This window comes from Oryx dammah, unplaced genomic scaffold, assembly GCF_014754425.2.
Source record: "Oryx dammah isolate SB20612 unplaced genomic scaffold, SCBI_Odam_1.1 HiC_scaffold_4, whole genome shotgun sequence".
NCBI classification, from domain to species: Eukaryota; Metazoa; Chordata; class Mammalia; order Artiodactyla; family Bovidae; genus Oryx; species Oryx dammah.
Window position 1 is genome coordinate 68724485 of NW_024070188.1, and position 20309 is coordinate 68744793.

General features: G+C 40.4%; 1 protein-coding gene and 1 long non-coding RNA gene across 13 annotated transcripts in view; both read left to right on the top strand.

Annotated features, from left to right (window-relative positions):
• The window catches only part of UTRN (utrophin), a 547129-nt gene that overhangs the window by 53031 nt on the left and 473789 nt on the right, over nucleotides 1-20309 (top strand). For 2 of the 12 annotated variants that reach the window (XM_040238619.1, XM_040238630.1), the window contains exon 1: nucleotides 9111-9512. The exons of 9 other annotated variants lie outside the window; for them this stretch is intronic. In XM_040238619.1, the coding sequence (XP_040094553.1) occupies nucleotides 9419-9512 (94 nt within the window). In that variant the 5' untranslated portion in view covers nucleotides 9111-9418. Of the gene's footprint in view, nucleotides 1-9110; nucleotides 9513-20309 lie in introns of those variants that run through there. One more of the 12 variants, XM_040238620.1, reaches the window with a different exon arrangement.
• On the top strand, nucleotides 9870-18044 carry LOC120862578. The gene is made up of 2 exons (XR_005720809.1): nucleotides 9870-9925; nucleotides 9993-18044. It is a non-coding gene; the product is annotated as an uncharacterized LOC120862578 (long non-coding RNA).

Below are 20309 nucleotides of genomic sequence, written 5' to 3' on the forward strand. Positions count from 1 at the left end.
TGAGATACTGACACAGCTTAACCTGTAAGAATTTTGCAGGCATCCATGAAAATAAATGTGAAAGGACTCTGAAGTTCAGAGGTCCCTAAAATCGGTCACTTTTTACTGACCAAATTACAGACTGATGTTCCAATAGAAACATGGCTCGTTCCAACCCTCTACTGAATTGGCAGCCTCAGGGAAGTTATTTTTAGTGTTAAACGTTCCTCATTTAAAACCAGGTTTGTTCTATTGGCTCCATTTTTAAATCTTTTTATAGATGGACGGATTTACTCATGAACATTTTCTGGAGGAGAGAGATTTTATGGAAAGTGGGACTCTGTATGAAGTGGCACATAAGTGGTCCCAACCTGCAAACCGTGGAAGAACTTGCTGTCAGGGGCAGCCCTGGACTACGGGCCTGGCTCTCTTCTCCTCTTCTTTCTGGATCGCTGTTTTTCTCTTTTGTACCTTCTGGTTCTGTTTCCGAGCTCCACCCTGTCATCTTCCTCCCTGTTCTCTGTCACTCCTTAGATGGTTTAATCATAGGCTCTTTGTGCATTTCTTGCCTCTGTCGTGTTGACTCCCACCTCCTTTGGCAGCCCCTGCCCTCTCCTTTCCCCTTTTGCAGGCCCCAGCCTGTATTGGGGCTGATCCCTGAGGGAGTGACAGCGGGCGCCACACATTCCCTCTGCAGTTGCCTCACTCTGCCGGGCCTGGGAACTGGTTCTTGTCTGCACCGCCTGGAACAGAGTAGGTGCTAAGTCAACAAATCAATTAGCTGACTGACTCCCATGGGCCCAAGGCTCAGGGATCTTGTTTATAAGTCCCATGGCTCGTAAGTTCTGGGCTGACAACCATTACTTGCATTCTCTGTTCCTCACCTGGTTATTGGACTTCCCAGGTGGTGCTAGTGGTGAAGAAAGGATCCACTGGTCAATGCAGGAGACACAAGAGACTCAGGTTCAATTCCTGGGTCAGGAAGATCCCCTGGAGAAGGAAATGGCAACCCTCTCCAGTATTCTTGCCTGGAGAATCCCTTGGACAAAGGAGCCTGGAAGGGTGTAGTCCATAGGGTCGCAAAGAGTTGGGCACGACTGAAGCAACATAGCATGCACCTGGATATCTCTTGGCAGCTACATCATCCTAGAAATCCTGAAACGGATTTAAAATACCCAAGGTCAGTTCTTTGGCATTGGTTCTGCCTCATTATTACCTGGATCCTTCATTTTCTCCCCACTCCCAGCCCTCAGTAGGTGATTATGTCTCATTCCCACATGGGAGTGGGGTGGGTGTGCCATGAGTAGGCAGGACTATCTTTGTGTGGTATCAGCTGCAGGCTGAATATACAGATGACTCATGCAAGTTAATACCCATGTCTAATGAGTGGCCCACAGCTTCAGATTTGCATAAGGGCCTAAGAGCTCCACAGGAAACACTGAATTAAGATTGTCACTGCAGGTGACCAAAGGGCAAACTGTTATGAGTGACATGTCCAGCTTCATAGGGTGTTGTGCCCTATGGGAGTGAGAAATGGAGTATTTCCTGCTGTGTCAATAAACTAGGATGTCACAGTCATCAGCCATTCCAGCCCTCAAGGGCAATTAAGAAGGAGAATGCCTGTGATCCGGCATCCATTGGGCTGCAACCACTCCCTCTGGTGAGCACTGAGGAAAAAAAACCTGGGATCCTGGCCCCAGGTAGCTGAGATGCATATGAAAGGAATGATTTCAGTGAACCCAGACTCTTGCATCTTCCCATACATAGAAAAGCACAAAATTCCTTAACTTGAGATAATCTGGTTTTCTTTAATTCACAAAAATACTTTTGTTGTTCAGACTACTTGCCCTTTGTTGTAAATTTCTATATAACCTGACTCCTCCCCCTGCATCCTCGGAACAGTTCTCTTGGGGTCACTTGAGATGCTGTCTCCTGGCCTTGAAGTCCTAAAAATTCACACCGAATATAACACAGCTCTCGACTTTCAGGTTGTGACTGTTTTTTAAGTCACCAGGATACTTAAGTCAGCTCTCCCACTAGATGTTTTTACAGCTAACAACAAAGAATAATCCCTACATTTCTTTTTTTTTTTTTCCCATACTTTTCCATGACGCTGGAGGGTTCTGGAACCTTCTGGAAACTAGAGAGGTTTTCCTCACAGTGACAGCAGATGTACTTCAAGAAAACTCACTGGCTGATCTTTGCTCCACAGCCCAGCAGGTTGCCAATGATATTGCCTCTATCTTTACAGCACTTTTATTTCCAAATGTATCCTTTTTTACATTCCTGAAAGCACCCTTCTCACTTGGTCAGTTTCTCTGATCCCTTTCTGCAATGCTGTGGTCTGCCCCAGAGCAGAGTCTGCCCCAGAACTGCTATTTTTGATTTTGCTCATGTCATAGACTTTGGTACCTCCTTTCTGCATCAGATGGCCTTGTTGTGGAAGCTCTGTGTGTGTGAGAGATGCTCAGGGTTCCTCTCACTATCCTGGTTCACTCTTAACTTTTGTTCTGATGTCTTCCACATCAGCTTGTGTCTATTCTGTCAGTAAATGCTCATTGACTAAGTCCTTACAACATTTCAGGCTCCATGCTAAAGGATGACAATACAAAGGTAAATGAAAAATGACAATGTTTATTTTTTGCCTGATTGATAGAAACAGAACATGTAGAAAATTTGGGAAAATTACTCCCTTCCTTTCTTGTTTGGTAATGTTTTAAAAGTCCTCTTTTTAAAGCAGCTGAGTTTTATTCGTCTCTTTTCATGTCTCCTTAAATACCTGTTCCTGCTCCCTGAAGAACCCTGGTGATAACCTTCCTTCCTTCTGCTAGAGTGAGGTGTTTGCTACGTGAGTGGTTGTGCCAGGAACCCCTGTCTTAAGCGGCAGGCACTACAAGATTCTACCAGGGCCCTGGCAGAGTGGATCCTGGCTTTTACAGAGTGGTAGCATCACTTGATGTCCATGCAGTGTTGGCCTGTTCTACTATGAGTGCTGTCAGCCACGTATATCTCACCTCGGTCGAATCACAGCAGTTGTCACTTCTGTTTGGAAGTAACTTAGCACTGCCAGTGAAAATCTTGCCATGTGTGTGTACACACAGTCACACACACAGTCTGCTGTGAGAGGAAGACAGCCCTGGGAGGGAAGCCTCCTCCCCTCTCTTGGTGTAGGGAGAAGCAGGTATATACCGACCACTTCTCTCTACCCCCATCATTATGGGATTCAGTGGTACTATTCTTTATCTCTTATGCTTACTGCTTTTGTGCACTTTTCCTGAGATAATTGTAAGAAAGGTTATAATTTATCTTCAAATACAATATCTAGGAACTTTTACCATTCTGTGTGTCTGACTATTTGCACATTAGAAAATAAAACCAAAATACTTAAAATATGATTTCTTTCCTCTTTCGTTGGTGTATGTTCCTTAAAGTCTGCATCAGAGATAGGTCTCTATGTGGTTGGGGATAAATTCTGAGCTCCTTGGTGGTGGGGATTTTTGTTTAGCTCTCTCTAACATAATTTTGCTGGTTATAATGTCATTCACTTCCATTAATATACTAATATGGAAACAAAGACATGGTTTCAGATTTTATTTATATCTTTGTGCTTTGGAAAAACAATCTCATGAGAACTCACTCAGCCCATTAAATACCATCTTTGACGTTGCTTTTTTGGGTTTGCTTGTTTTTAGAAAAGTTTTTCTGGCTTTCACTCTTTGTATTTGGAACAGTAGCATAGCAAGTATTTTTAGACATGTGTTGTTAAAATCATGTAAAAAATCCTTTTCATGTGAACATATGGGATTTTATTAGTAATCTTTAATGTGATCAAGAGCTAAGGTAGAATTTCCTAGCTAGAAAAGAGTGAGTTAAAAAAAAATTCCCATATTCCTTTGATGGTTGGAGAAGCTACATTCTATATTTTCAGTCTGATGAAAATATTCAAGAGACTGAATTAGATTGGCAGCATCTTGAGGACAGGGATTACACCTTTTTCACTTCTGTTTTCTTCTTGGGTGTAGCACTGTTCTAGTCCAAAGGGTTGGCTTAGATGGTGGAGAGCCTTGTAAACTAAACTGCATAAGATTAGACTCCAACCTCCTTTTTTTTGTATGGGAAATCTTCAAGGATTTTGAAGCTAGAGAGCTGCAAGTAATTTACAAAGGTCACCCTGGAGACTCTGGGAGGGTTAATTGGAGTGAAGAGAGCCTGGAGGAAGAAGTAACACTGGAGGTGAAAGTGGATGTGGTGTGAAGGTGGGTGGGCAACACAAGAAGCCACAGATTTCATTGGTAGAGGTCCACACTCTCTCATTTGCAGTTACAGTAGCTAAAAAGAACTCTGAAAACAGAAAGGTTTTTGTAATTCATTTGATAGTAAAACCTGACCTTGACCTGAGCTCATTTTTTGGGCAAAATTTGACCAGAAATGTTGGGATGCTTTTGAAATCTTTCCTTATCTTACTTACCTCCTAAAACACACATATTTACTGCAGAAGTATTAGTGTATTTGATTGGGGGAAATTATCCTACATCTTGCTGTTTTTGTCTTGCGTGCTGTGCTAAGTCACTTCAGTCGTGTCTGATGCTATGCGATACTAGGGACTGTAGCCTTCCAGGTTCCCCTGTCCGTGGGATTCTCCAAGTACGATAACTGAAGTGGGTTGCCATTTCCTTCTCCAGGGGATCTTCCTGACGCAGGGATGGAACCCCTGTCTCTTATGTCTCCTGCATTGGTAGGCAATTTCTTTACCACTAGCTCCTCCAGGGGAATGCATAGCCTGTGTAACTTTTCTCAAGTGGGAAAGGCTCTGATTTGGTAGCTCCTCTATGTTCTAAGTGTTCTGGACAAGGAATTGTGAAACTCAGTTTGACCTGTGTTTACAAGATGAGGCTGATAAGACCCTCAGATTAGCTGTGGAGAGAATTGTGGAGGAAATAAGCATTTCTAGACTGGAACACTTAATGGTTAATAATGAAACTACCTCATCAACATGAAAGAAAATAGGACTTCTGGTTGGGGGATCAGAAACATTGATTAGAGAGTGAGTGAAAGGATGTGTTTTTGAAGTGCTGCTTGTGTGCAGGTCCTGGCATTCAATCATGAAACAGCAAAAGGGAACAACTGGAGACATTTAAATAAGATCTGTGGAGTAGTTCAATGCATTGCATCAGTGCTAATTTTCTGGTTTTGACAGAAGTACTCTGGTTCTGTAAGATGGTAACATTTGGGGAAGCTGGATTAAGGGACTATGAAAACCCTGTACAATTTTTTACAACTTTTTGGGTAAGTCTAAAATTATTTCAGGTTTTAAAAAATGAGGAAATAGTTGCTTTAGCCAACCTTAGATAGCAAGAAGTGGTATCATCCATGCTCCCTTTAAGCAGAGAATATCTGTTAGCAGGAGTATGGTTTTCCTAGAGACTTTGAACTCTAAAAATGCAGGTTGAGTAGACTTCTAGGTTTCTATCCCTCCTCTTTTTTTTTTTTTTAAAGCTGACCTTGTTTTAGCAGAAGATTAATTGAAAAATTTTTGATGCAAGAAAAAGCCTTGATCCTAGTTACAACATGGAACTGACTGTGTCTGGACAGTTCGTGAGAAGTGTTGTCACTTGTGATGCCTCACTTTTCATCTCCCTCGTGTTGGAGGGTTTGGTTTATTTCTGGCTTTTGTCTGCTGCTCTGCAGGCGTAGGTGTAGGTCCATTGGTTAGAACGGAAAGTTGTAATAAGATGTTCAAAACCCAGAGCTTTGCAGATAACAGAGGGGATGAAGAAAATGGTCAAGGTTGGCTGACTTGGGCTTGGCTGTGCTGACGTGCCCAGCATGTGTCTCCCCGGTGGGAGGAGGGTTTGTCTTGAAGGCCTCTGCTTCACTGTCTCACTTCCACACCACCTTCTGTAGTTTCAGCTGATGTGGTCTGTAATTCTCTCTGCAGGTTACTCTTTTCCTTCCTTTTGGCTGAGAGTAGACCTAGGCTGGCAGCCAGTAGCCATTGACCTATAATAGAGCTAGTGGTATGTACAAAATTTGATTACTGCTGTCAACACCAGATTGAATAAGAAAGTGCATACCCTAGACAGATACTTGGGACAGAAATGGTCTATTGATTTCATGAGAACTAGAAATGAGGCCACCGTGTAATCTAGCAGAAGAAGGGGTCAGTGGGTAGACATTACAGAACAGTTTGTAAAAGTGCCCTTCTTTTAGACTTTTTTTGGAAGAACTTTCAGATAACCTTGATAAACCAATTGTTGCTTTTGATTTTCTTCACCATCAAGTATTTACAGAAACTCCAATGTGGCCTTTGTACTTGTTGTTTTCATTCAATGGTTTGCCTTTCCTGTGTAAAATCTGGTTTAGAAATTGTACTGGGTGATACAAGCCGTATTTGCTCCTGAACTCTGATGACATTTCCACTTAGCTTAATATGAATGTTTTAGAAATTTCCCACAATGGAAAGTTCTATTTGACATAGGAAAGTTCAGCGGTCAGTTTCATAGTCAGCTGTATGCCAAGAAATAACGAAAACAGTGGATTACATAGTGCAGCCTTGGGACATGGAAAATTTCTTAGAAGATGAATGAATCATATTATTAATACATCTTGTGGGGCCTGAGGCCTTATATTGAAAAACAGGGGAAAAGTTATTTTTTTAAAGCTTGTAGCCTTTTTGTATTTTCCTTCTTGTGTTTTATGTAGACTTTATTCTTTTTAATTTTTTAAGGCATTAAAAATAATTTAAAATAGAATGTTTTAGGAATAAAATAATTCATTTCATTGTACATGAATTTTTTCAAACATCAGAAATCTGAAAAAAATGAATATCTCTTTGAATGAGATTGAGTTAGATTAGATAAAGACTTCAAATTAGAAAATATGATAATCCCTCAAGTTAGATTGGATTATATGTTTTGAATTTTGGATTAGATAATCTCTGAATTTTATTGGATAATCCTTTTTAATTAGAATAATTACTATCCTTCTCTCAATATCACATTTTTTAGAGAAAAGGGGAAGACATCGGTAGTATCTAGAATCCTGACTTGTTCCTCTTGGCTTCCTTAAAATTTTGTAATAACCTTAATCTTAAATTAAATCTTGTCTAAAATTTCTTCCTGTAAATAATTATGGTTATTCACTTATAAAAGGCTGCTTTAATTGAGACTGTTTCTATTTAGGAAGAAGACAAATACAGAAAGACATGTGGAAACAACTGATTTAGAATTTAATGTTTTCATAAGCAGCCCTTGGGTAGGGGAAGATAAACCAACTGCTTTAGCAGCCTCTTGCTTAGAGATGTAATCTGAACACCAGCAGTATTTAGCTGGTATGTTATACCAGATTAAAATGTTGAAATACATTTTTGTATTTGGGCTTTGACAACCATCAGGGAAATGTATATCAAGCCATGATGATACCACTTCACACCCACTAGGGTGGCTATAATAAAAAAATAAAAACTAGATAAAAATAGGTGTCGGTGAGGATGGAGAGAATTTTATCCTTCATGTACTGCTAGTGAAGGAATGGAAGATGGTGCAGCCACTTTGGAAAGCTGTCTGGCAGTTCTTCCAAAGGTTAACTGTAGAATCCTATTATATGATCCAGTAAGGTTACTCCTGGGTATTTATACTCAAGAGAAATAAAAACATATGTTGATATAAAAATTTGTACATGAATGCTCATAGCAGCATTATTCATGTTAGCTGAGAGGTAAAGACAACCCAAATGTCTGCCAATTGATAAGTGAATCAATAAAATGTAGGATATTCATACAAGGAAGATTATTCAGCTGTAAAACAAAATGATATGCTGACATACTACAGCATGAAAGAAAGTTTGAAAACATTATACTAAGTAAAACAAGGCAGTCATAAAAAGGACTACATATTCTGTGATTTCATTTATGTGAAATGCTCAGGAGAGGCAAATCTATAGTGATTGAAATTAGATTTTCATGGTTGACTAGAATTAGGAGGTCGGTGCAGAGAGAAGATGGAGATTGAGTGCTTTTTGGGGTGATGAAAATGTTCTAAAATTGATTGTGTGATGGATGCATAACTCTGTGAATATACTAACCACTGAATAATATACTTTAAATGTGTTAATTGCATGCTATGTGAATTATATCTAAATAAAGCTGTTACCAAAAAAAAAATAAAAATAAATCAGGCTTTGACCATGTGACCTAATCTATAGCATTGTGCTTTTCACTCTTTCTCTCCTCACCACAATCCCACGAGACAGGTGAGGTCTCTACTCTCATTTTACAGGTTTGGATATTGAGGCTTAGAGAGGGTGTTTTGCCAGGCCTATGGTTTCTAGTCTAGAAAATACAGAGATAAGGAAGAGGAGAGTGGGGCAAGGACTGACTGTATCTCAGCCAGTAGCAGGAAGAGAGATGTCTTCTGATTTAAATCTGTGTGTATCCTGACAAGAGAACCTAAGTTATGAAAATCTTTGCTTATAAGTTGAAAGTTTTTGTTTCAAAGCAGGAGAGAAAAGAAAGTGTTAAACAGGAATAAAAAAGCCCATGAGGCAGTATGGGTCATGATTTTCCTTGCTGTTGAATGTGTGTGGATGACATCTGTATGTTGTTGTTGTTGCATTGCTAAGTTGTGTCCAGCTCTTTTGCAACCCCGTGGACTGTAGCCCATCAGGCTCCTCTGTCCATGGGATTTTCTGGGCAAGAATACTAGAGTGGGCTGCCACTTTCTTCTCCCTGGGATCTTCCCAACCCAGGGATTGAACTCGTGACTCCAGCATTGATTCTTTACCACTGAGGCACCTGACCTCTGTGTTCCGTGATAATAAAAGAGCAAGGCAAATATACAAGATAGAACAGGCTGGAAAATATGAGTCAAAACTGTTACCTCTGATCTTATGATTCTGTGTGGTTGAATGTATTTTTTTCCATAATAGCAATCTCTAAGGAATTAAGAAATTCTTTTGAGTTCCATTTTTCCCAAGGTGTATATGCATATTGAAGTGAAATAACAAGTTCAATTTATGCTTTGAAGTAGAGTTAATATATAACCAAACTCTTCAGTCCAGTTGTATACCCAGGGCAAACACCTCTATTTATATACATGTGGGTAAGGAGGTGGGTGGAGGTGTCCTTATCAGCTGACGCTGTCAAAAACAGGAAACAAAGTTACAATCTCTTTGTAGTGGATCAGAAACATTCAAAGGCCCTCCGTTGTGACAATTCAAAGAACAGTGACAGAAAATGACCTAAGGAATTTTCACTAACTTCGAAGTGTAACATCCTGTCTGGTATTTAGAGGAGATTCAGCTAGGTTTTAGTCAGATCCTCTCATGGGAAAAATAAAAGCCACGGCGAAACAGGACATCCCAGTGTGCAGTTCGCAGGCTGCTTCTGTTAAAATCCACTTCCTTTGCATCTTTTTCCTCGTCACTTAAGCAAATGTAGGTGATGAGCGGCCCGGCGGCCACCGCGTTTCGTTGGAAAAAGTACAGATTTGATGTGCCAGGACACGTAGCTCGCCAGTCTGGCAAGCATTTACCAGGTAAGTTTGTCAGCTTGCCTGACTCCCTGCCCTCCCTCCCCTGAGGTTTTGAAAAAGAGGATGTCAGCCAAGACGGGGCTCTCTCAGTCACTTACTGAACCCAGTGTGTTAAGTAACAGAGCTGCTGGAGGCAGGACCAGGCTGGGGATGGGAACACCCCGGCATGTTCTTCCTGATGCCGCATCTGTTGTAGAGTCTGAGGAGTCGAGACCAGCATTGTGGGGTTTCATCTTTTCTTCAGAATGCGATGATTTTCCAGCTCTTGGCTTCTTGGGAAAAAAGTACACAAGGAACCATATGTTTGTTGTGACAACGTGCTTCATGCATTTTCAAACTAGCTTATTATGTGTTGACTATTTTCTGTCCCTTAGAGAAAGTTTCCTTTGTGCTGTTGTGTAGGGATAGTGTTTTCAGTTCAGTTCAGTTCAGTTGCTCAGTCGTGTCCCACTCTTTGCGACCCCATGAATCGCAGCACGCCAGGCTTGATTTACTGTGCTGACTAAAAATGTGTTTTACTTTTAAAAGTGGTTCAGAGCTGATTAAGGGGAGAATCAGACATTGTACTTCTGGGCGGATTGTAAATGGAGGGGTTTTGTGTTTAGGCAGTCTTGTGCAGAAGAACTCAGACGCGGAACTTCGTGTTAGATGTGATCATGCACTTTTCTGTCGCTGGAGTTTACTTCCAGGGGGACCTAGATTTTTTGATTAGTTCTGATGTCCATATAGATCAAATAAACTTTCTGAGAAAAAAAAAAAAAAAACTCAAGTGATGTGTAATATTTGACCTTACATATCATGCTTGAATGTTGTTAGTATGGAACAACTTTTAGACTGGTCAGAATTTTCAAAAAATGGTTTTCTTTCCTTTGGAATTACTCTTTCCCTCTTAAGTTTTCCTTCCTAACTCCATGTGGTGGTAAATGCTGGTAGGCATCCTCTTCCTGTAATGAATTCTCAACTAGAATGATTGGAGCAGCCCATGTTTTCTTAGCAAATTTGGCTTCTTGGCCAAGTGTAATAAGAGATCAGCATGGTATAATTCACTTTGTTGGCTGTTACTTTTCTCTCTTATTTAAAGAACCGTGTGGTCTCAACAGAAAATTAAAATATCTGTCAGAAACCTGAATTAAAACCTCAGGTACAAGAGCAGCATTGCAGCTTGTAGCCTTTTAAATATATCTCTTGACTTTCACTTGATTCTCTTCCTTTTCCCAGCATGAATAATCTTCATCGTCTGCTAGTCTGCGCAGTAACGTCTTGCTACCAAGGGTCTCAGAAATAGGAAGATAATTAGAAGAAAAAAATTCAAATAAACTTTTAAATAATAAGCAAACTTTTATACGGGTAGACTTCAGCTTTAGATATGAATTCTCATTCATTCATATAGCATTATTTCCTACTCTGTGGTCAGTCCAAAGGCTTTAGGAAAGTAGAAAGCATTTTTTAAAAAAATATATTTTAGGGCACATTATTTTAATAAAAATAGAAGATTAGTGTGTATATGATTTGCAAGGGCCTAGGTTCTTTTTCTGATTGGCTGTTATTAATTTACTATTTTCTTATATCTACAGGATAGCTCTCTTTAGTGATCTTGTAAATAAAGGTATAAAAAAGTACATGTTTATGGGTGGCTTATTCCATTGCAATATGTGGCTATTTTTGATCTTCAAGTAGTCTCCATAATAGATTAAACTTTGGGGTGAATCCTTTATTTACAGACCTCAAGTAAGGTGGAAAGAGTGAAACCATAAGTGTTTTGCATTAAACTGTTGATGTTACTGGATTTGAGGTTTCAAATGACTTTTGCAGAACATAAAGGGAGTAATAAAACAAGTAATAAAATGGAATAAACTGAAATATATATTTGTTGAAAATAAGCCTTTCAGTGTTATTTTTGAAACTGCCCATCCTTTTGCCCTGTGTTATCTTCTAAAATGTGCAACTCTAATTTAGTGCATTTGCTTCTCAGTAAGTTGAAATCTGATTATCTGTATCTCTCTCTCTCTGGTATAGAATCATTACATTTTAAAATATTTAAAATATTTCCTTTTCCTTTTCTTAATCTTGATGTCTGTGTACAAATGCCCAAATGTTAACAAATAATCTAATTGAAGGAGAATAAGTTTTTTAAAAAAGGCTTGAAGGTGTGAAATAAAAAATTACTCAGAGTTGCAGGCATCTACCAATGCACAGATGATTTAGGTCTGCCCAGGAAGCCACTTCTGGGAGGCCTCGCTTTTCTTGCCATCCTTCCTGCTTTCTCTTCAGGCTGACAGAACTCTGTGTCAGTCATTTCGAATGGGTTCACATATTCTCAACCTTGGCTGCACGTTAGAATCACCAGCGTGCTGGAGCCCCACACCGGGAATCTTGGTATAATTAGACTGAGGCCTTGACTCTAACTGTTCAAAAGCTGCCCAAGTGATTCTGATGGGGATTCAAGATGGAAGCATATGGGGGAAGTGTATGGTTCCCTGTTAGACTGAAAGCTCCAGAAGAAGGGCAGGAAGGAAGCTTATGTTGTCCTTCTGCACTCAACCCATGCCTGTTAGCAGGGGAGTCTCAGGTTCTGCTTGAGGAATGGGTGGGTGAACAAATTCCTCTGAGCTGGAGGAGGCTACAGGAGGACCAGACCTCCTGCTTTCTGGTTTGAGCTGATGGAGAAAAGTGTGTTACATGAGACTATGGTCTGTCTGAAGATGGCTGTCATTGGGAAGAAGCTCTTGGAAGAGCTCAATGGGAAATAGGCCAGCTTGGGGTGCACTGAACAGACTGCTCTGAAGAGACAGAGCTCCTAGATGGTAGTGTCCTCATGAAGGAAGGCAAGTGGAGAAGTTTGGAATAAGAATTTGATCAGGGGCTGGGGTGTCTGTGTCTGTCTGAATATGGAGGTGGGGCCTGTTGTGGACACTACAGGGAGATTCTGGGTGCCAGGATTAGTTTGAAAGGAAGAAGTGTGATTATCTTTGCCAGGAATTAGTGGCTGCCTGACCCACCCATTGGCTGTATGAATATAAAGGCTGTATGAGTATTTAGAGTGGTCAGAGTGCAGTGAGGTTTGTCTGAGAGAGTTTCTCAGGGCTTATGAAATTTTAGCTGATCTTAATGTTTATAAAGAAAATGAGTTAGTGGTTAGGGGAATGTAATTTGCCGAGGTTTGAGAGAAAAATAATTGTTCAGTTGGGTTAAGGGTAGATGGAGTGAGTTGTTTGAAACTGAAGAACTTTGGGGGAGGGGGGAATGAGAAGTGTAATTAACATGGTAATGAAGAGTTGTTTGAGGGAGGGGACCCACGGCTCAGTGCCATCAATATGTAAGTCACTGAACTTCTGAGACGGGTCCCTAATCAGTAGCATCCCCCAGGTGATTTTGGTCACGAATAATTAGGTGACATGTTTTAAAGCACCTTGCAAGCTGTAGTAACAGTTCCAGGTAAATAAAAGGAATAGTAAGTTCTGTAAAAATTATAAAAATATAGTCAATTGATAATAAACTTTGCCTGTTACCTACAATATAGGAATGGAAAATCAAATATTGTGTTGGTATGGCACTTAAAATGTATTTAGGCTTAAAATGGTACTTAAAATGTATTTAAGTTCATGCTGTGCACTCTGTCATCTTTTTAGTTGTGGTTTTCCTTGGCATTACTTGAAAGGTATGATTATGACATGGGTCCTGGTTTCATGTTTCACTACGGTTCTTTGACCCTAGTTAGAGGGCACCAGGTGCTTCCTACTCTAATTGTTGGCAAATTTAGGATTTAGTTGGAGGGCCACTGATAGACTGGTGTGGGAATTAGATGGGATTTGGGCTTGGTGACTCCCTTACCCTGCTGCAATATTTTGACCTTGATTTGAACAGTTCAATGAACTGGCAGCTCAAGTAGTTTTTTCCCACTGAACTAGAACTTTCATTGTTTGGCAGAGGAAGATGAGTCATAGCCAGTCCTACCATTGTGACAAAGTGCAATTTTAGTCCAGGGCTAAAGGAACACAGCTTAGAAACTTTCTGTCTAAACCAGAAAGTATTGAAACTTGGATTTTGAGCTGGATGGGAATAGTGTGGCCCTCTCTGTGGGGTTACTCTCAATGCTACATTAAGAAGCATTAATGCTTAATGAAGCATTGGCTCAGACGGTAAAGAATCTGCCTGCAATGCAGGAGACCTGGGTTCACTCCCTGGATAGGAAAGATCCTCTGGAGAAGGAAATGGCAACCCACTCCAGTGTTCTTGCCTGGAGAATCCCAGGGAGGACAGAGGAGCCTGGCAGGCTATAGTCCATGGGGTCACAAAGAGTTGCACACAGTTGAGTGACTTTCACTTTCTCACTTTGTTTATTGAAGTACATTTTTGATCCTAAATCTAATTTTTAGTGATATATTTAAATAATCAGGTCCTTTCTTAAAAAATTCAGTGCAGAATTAAAATTATACAAAGTGGCAAATTTCCAGTTCCTATCTCCTTCCATATCATTGTTGTTTTGTTTGTCCTGCCGCAACTTTTTTTTGGTGACTATACACGTGTATACTTTTAGGTCTAAATTCCTACAAGCACAGTTTTTCTTTTTTAAACTGAAGTTGAAACCATCTGGCCATAGTGTATCCCATTTAAAAAATATTAACAGTAAATGACCTGTGTACATATAATTTAGTTCATTTGGGTAATTTCTGGGGCAAATCTGCTTTCACTGTTAAACTGCCATCTACAAAAGGGAGAGAGGTGAAAACTAGTATATATTTGTTTGGACTTGGATTGTGTGTGTGTGTTTGTGTGTGAAATTGAACTCTGCATATATTTTTTGGCTCTTTGGACAAATTCTTCAATGAATTGCCTTTTGATACATTGCTCCTCCCCACCCCCACCCCCACGGTGTTTGGATCTCTGAACTTTTAAACCTCTACTGATTTCAAAGGAAATTAATCCAAAATGGCAAATTTTGAATGACTTACTTGAATTTTGAGTTTTAAGATGCTTAACTTCCAGTCTAAAAGACAAACCTGATTTCTGGGTCTCTGGGACAGAAGTTTGTGTCTTTGGTCTTGGGCTCTGTGTTTTCTCGTTCTCTTTCAGCTGTGGAAGCTGTCATCATCCCAATCTGTGCAGAGGCTGGTAATTATTTAGGAGCCCTCGAGACTGGTAATTATTTAAATGCCTTTACTATTTTATTACATTTTCACATCCTGATAACTTTTTTTCATAGTGATGGTGAATCCCAGGATTATTTTCAGAATAGCCCATGTTCTGTATAGTTTGTGGAACATGTTAGAGTTATCAGAAAGGATCTGGACTTGCAATTGCATGGTTGAATCCCAGCCATGTTGCATCCCGAGTCTTAGTTTCCTTTTTTGCAAAATGGAGATAGTGGAGCTGTTCTAAGTCTTTAAAAGTGTATGCATGTAAGGGCTTCCCTGGTGACTCAGTGGTAAAGAATCCTCCTGCCAATACAAGAGACATGGGTTTGATCCCTGATCTGGGAAGATCCCACATGCCTCTGAGCAGCTAAGCCTATGTGCCACAACTACTGAGCCTGTGCTCTAGAGCCTGGGAGCCACAGCTACCGAAGGCTGTGCGCCCTAGAGCCTGTGGTCTGCAAAAGGAGAAGCCACCGCAGATAAAGCACAAGGGCCACAACTAGAGAGTAGCCCCCATTCACCGGAACAGGAGACAAGCTCAAGCAGCAGTGAAGACCCAGGAGAGCCAAAAATAAAAATATATAATGAAAAAAAAATTAAAAAGCGTATGCATGTAAGATCCCTTGCACATTACTTGGTAAATTGCAGGAAAGATTATAGTAGAGCTTTTTAAGTTAATAGAAAAAAATACGGTTTAGATGCTAAATGAAGATAATATTGGCTTCATGAGGCCCCACATGCACCATCATACTGAAAATTTACCAGTTTTCTCTCATCCTTCGATCAAGATCTGTTAGTGATTTTTCACATCAAAGCATCAAAGCTGTAATTCTCTGCTGGGCTCATTTAACCACAGATCCAGTACGTGGCAAGAAATTTCAACCTATACAGGCTGGCAAACGGCCTGCAGTTGCTTGGAGAGTATCTGTGGCAGGGTGCCTGAAATGTTTTGCTAGTTTCAAAGTTCACTTTCATTTGTTCAGAAAGGTTTGTATTGTTTGCAGGCAAGCAAGGCAAGCAAAGAGAAAGGGTATACAGCTTCCCATGTGAGTCTGTGCCGTGTGACCTGTTTGCCTTTTGGTGCCTATTATATAGAAAGCTTTGTACAGTCTGTAGAGAGGACTATTTCTCCAAATAGAGGAAAACTGTTGTGATGGTCTGGAAGCGTGATAGATTTCAGTTTAATGTCATTGATCGGGATACTGTTAGAGGCTGGGCTACACTGAATTTTTGAGATAGGTATCTTGCACAAAGTTTTCATGTATCATCAGTGGGAGTGTCTCATCTGATAGCTATTTACATGACCTTCTGAGAAACAGCTCCTCTTGACACACTAACACAGACTTCTGGCCCAGCCCTCCGCCACCAGCTAGGTACCTGCTGCCTTAGCGAGTCTCCAGGCTTTTGACTTGGCCTGTTTTCTAGTTTGACTCCTGGATTCTGTGCTTTTACTTTCTGCTTTGACTTTCAGGCAATAACTCTCTTTCTGGTGTTAGAAGCTCCTGGATTGTGTTTGACGGAAGAAATATATTTCCCCGTCAGATACATTTTCTCCCTAGATAACCCTGACCTACCCATGCAGTCTGGTATCTGACAGTACTCTGATCACTGTTTAGTTAGTTGTTAACAAATATTTATTGTCAGACTCTGAATAACTAGTATTACAGCAGGCAAAGGAAAATTAAAGTTTGTGTGTGTTTGCAGATCCACTGATTTATGGGACATTTGGAGAAGGAAAAAAAAATCGTGAAATGAAATACTTACTATATTTTATACCTAACCATGTGGATTCTTTAAAATAAAGATTACATTCCATCTTTACTCACATTCATTTAAAAAATCATGGTGGATTTCATTGTAATGGATTTTACGCTGAGGAGTTATGGATATTTTGCAAGTGGGTTGAGAAAGCTGTTCTCACTTTCCTGTGTCCCACTGGATCCTTCTTATCCAACCAGCTACTTCCTATCCATTTCTTCTGCTGTTACAAGAAAAAGCCTATGCTTTATGTTGAGAATTTGTCTGTGGCTGAATTAACTGAGCACCCTTAAAAAAAGCCCTGTGTATTTACTGAATTTGTTGCTAGGCCTTATGCTGCAGAATTTCTCAAAGTAATAAAATCTAAATAAAAAAAGAATGGTGTTGAAGGTAAATCTCCTTCTTGATTACTGTAATAAAGAATTGACATTTACTTCCAATAATTTGGAAGTCAGTCAGTAGGTAATACTTGTCTGGTGTTTCATGATGAAGAAGTCTATCATATTGGGTTTGTGTTAGGAAGAAGGTAAGCATTGATTTCCCTGTAACTTTCTAATTTTATTTTTCTCATCATTGGTTCTTACCTAGAGTAGTGCTCAGTTTTCTGTCAACCTCAACCCAGCTACACATGGTTAAGAATGAGAGATAAGAAAAAAAAAAAAGAGCCAAAAATAAATGATTCAGAGAATACTTGTGGAGACCTGTTTTCTGAGTCCTGTTGTAATTGCTGAGTGCTTTTGTTTGTTTGTTTGATTAATTTATTTATTTGACTGCACCAGGTCTTAGTTGCAATGTGTGGGATATTCGTTGTGACATGCAGGATCTAGTGGGATCCTGGGATAGAATCACTAGGACCATAGGACCAGGGATAGAACCTGGGCCCCCTGCATTGAGAGCTCAGAGTCTTAGCCTCTAGACCACCAGAGAAGTCTCACTGGGTGTTTTAAGTCAGGTTTTGAACTAAATGATTCTGCTCACTGGCATTCCAGGACCGCTGTGTGTCCCGCAGGCTGCACATAAACGTTGAGGGACGTCAGTGGTGACGTCACTGTGCAGATGGGGACATCAGTGAAGTGTCTTCTGTTCAATTCAGTGGCTCAGTCGTGTCTGACTCTTTGCGACCTCATGGACTCCAGGCTTCCCTGTCCATCACCAACTCCCGGAACTTGCTCAAACTCATGTCCATGGAGTTGGTGATGCCATCTAACCATCTCATCCCCTGTCTTCCCCTTCTCCTCCTGCCCTCAGTCTTTCCCAGCATCAGAGTCTTTTCCAAGGAGTCAGTTCTTTGCATCAGGTGGCCAAAGGGTTGGATCTTCAGCTTCAGCATCAGTCCTTCCAATGAATAGTCAGGACTGATTTCTTTGAGGATTGACTGGTTTGATCTCTTTGCAGTCCAAAGGACTCTCAAGAGTTTTCTCCAACACCACAGTTCAAAAGCATCAATTCTTCAGTGCTCAGCTTTCCTTATGGGTCTTAGGCACTCATTTTAGTGACTGTTTCCTTAATTCAGACTTAGATATTCAGTTTGAAAGTAAATTTGAAAGGTAGGGGGCCTGAGGGCTGCTAAAAATGGAAACACTGACAATCATGAGACAGGCCTATTGGCAGGCTGATCCTAGAGAAGACAAAAAAATAAAGAGCAAAGAAATGTCAAAGGCAAGCAACAAGAGTCCGTATGACGCAAATATTTTGCTATTCAAGTAGGCTAAATTGAGAAAACTATTAGCACGTGAAGAAGCTCTCCCAGAGAGATGACCATGTAAGTGAGAGGAGGCAAAATGGTTTTCTGCAGCATCCTTTCAGGCTCTAAAGTCCTCTTTGCAGATTTTGTCTGGGTTAGTGTTAGTCCCTCAGTTGTGTCTGACTCTTTGGGATTCTGCGGACTGTAGCTCTCCAAGCTCCTCTGTCCATGGAATTCTCCTGGCAAGAAGACAGGAGTCAGTAGCCATTCCCTTCTCCAGGGTATCTTCCGGACCCAGGGATCAAAACCAGGTCTCTTGCTTTGCAGGCAGATTCTTTACCCTCTGTGCTACCAAGATATTATTATAGATTACATATAAACTCCATATTTATGATATAAATGTGTTGAGGGCACACTGCTTTCCAAATCAACGCACATAAAATAGGTGGCTTTTAAACATAATTTGAACACATGAATTTATATTTTGGTTTGATGACTTATTAAAATTTAGAACTAATAATTACCTATCTTTCCTTGGTATTTGTTTTTCTTCTTGATTTCCATTTACAGATGTTATAGATCAGTGTTTTTGAAAGTGTGATCTATCACATTTAAAAATCTACACAAGTGATTTTGCCTGTTTGAGAACCCCAACTCTGGACTTTGAGGTTAGAGGCTGGGCTTGTTCCTGTCTTTGAATCCTCAGACCTACCACAGCTCCTGGCACATTTTAGTTGCTCTTTTTTTTTCTCTCCGTTGAATGAGATAGAATCCCATTCGGAAGTGTTTGGAGAGCTGGTGTGCATGTGGAATACAGCAGCACAGTCAGAAGCCACCTGGATAATTCTTGACCATTTTTCATTGGTTTTGTAAATCAACAGCATGTGAGAGTGAAATGTAATATGGATATATGAGAATTAGCTTTTTAAAAATTTTCTTTTTCCCAGAAAAATATACTGCAACTGTGTTATTTGTATTTTTACCTTGTTTGAAGCAAATTTTATTTTAGGATAGTTTTATATTTATAGAAATTAAATGCAAAGATGGTACAGGGCATTCCCATATACCCCTCTCTGTGTTCCCTTCCCTCTGTTGTTGATATATTTTATTACTATGTAATATTTGTGTGTGCTTAGTTGCTCAGTCATGTCCAACTCTTTGTGATCCCATGGACTGTAGCCTGCCAGGCTCTTCTGTCCATGGCATTTTCCAGGCAAGAATACTGACTGGATGGGTTACCATGCCCTCCTCCAGGAGATCTTCCTGACCTAGGGATTGAAGCCAGGTCTCTCGAATTGCAGGCAGATTCTTCACCATCTGAGTCACCAGGGAAGTCCTTACTATGTCACAATTAGTGAGCAATAATGATATATTATTATTCATTAAGTCATTATTAAATAGCATTAACTAAAGGCCTCCCTAAGGGTTATTATTAAAAGTTTGTAGATTTACAGATGAAATACTATGTATAACTTCTACCAAGTTTTTCTTTAAGTTAGGCTTTTGTATTTGAATTCTTGCATGCAGTCATAGTTGCAAGTATATTCACAAAGCAAGTGGGCCAATTCCTATGATAATTAGATTATGCAATAGATTTTTCAGGTGTCATTGGTTCTGGGGGACCTGGAAAAGGGGAAGGTTATTTTCAAAGGCTGACATTCAGTTAATATATCTGAAGCACTCTGTATTAATGAAAATATTTATGGACCTCTCAGGTGTTGTTAGGTATGCGGCTTGTTTTAACAATTTATAGTGTATTCAGGTAGAGGTTGGAGAAGGCAATGGCACCACTCCAGTACTCTTGCCTGGAAACTCCCATGGATGGAGGAGCCTGGTAGGCTTCGGTCCATGGGGTTGCTAAGACTCAGACACGACTGAGCAACTCACTTTTCAGTTTCATGCATTGGAGAAGGAAATGGCAACCCACTCCAGTGTCCTTGCCTGGAGAATCCCAGGGATGGGGGAGCCTGGTGGGCTGCCGTCTATGGGGTCGCACAGAGTTGGACATGACTGAAGTGACTTAGCAGCAGCAGCAGGTAGAGGTATACTATTAAAAAAGTATTTAACAACTGGTATGGCCTGGGTAGGACACGACTGAGCGACTGAACTGAACTGAACTGGTGGTCTGGGCCCCCACCGGTCAGAATGATGTCCAAATGATCAGAAGGAATAATGGTAAGCAAATGTATTTGTCAGTCCTGGCGCTCAGATGTTCAGTCAGGT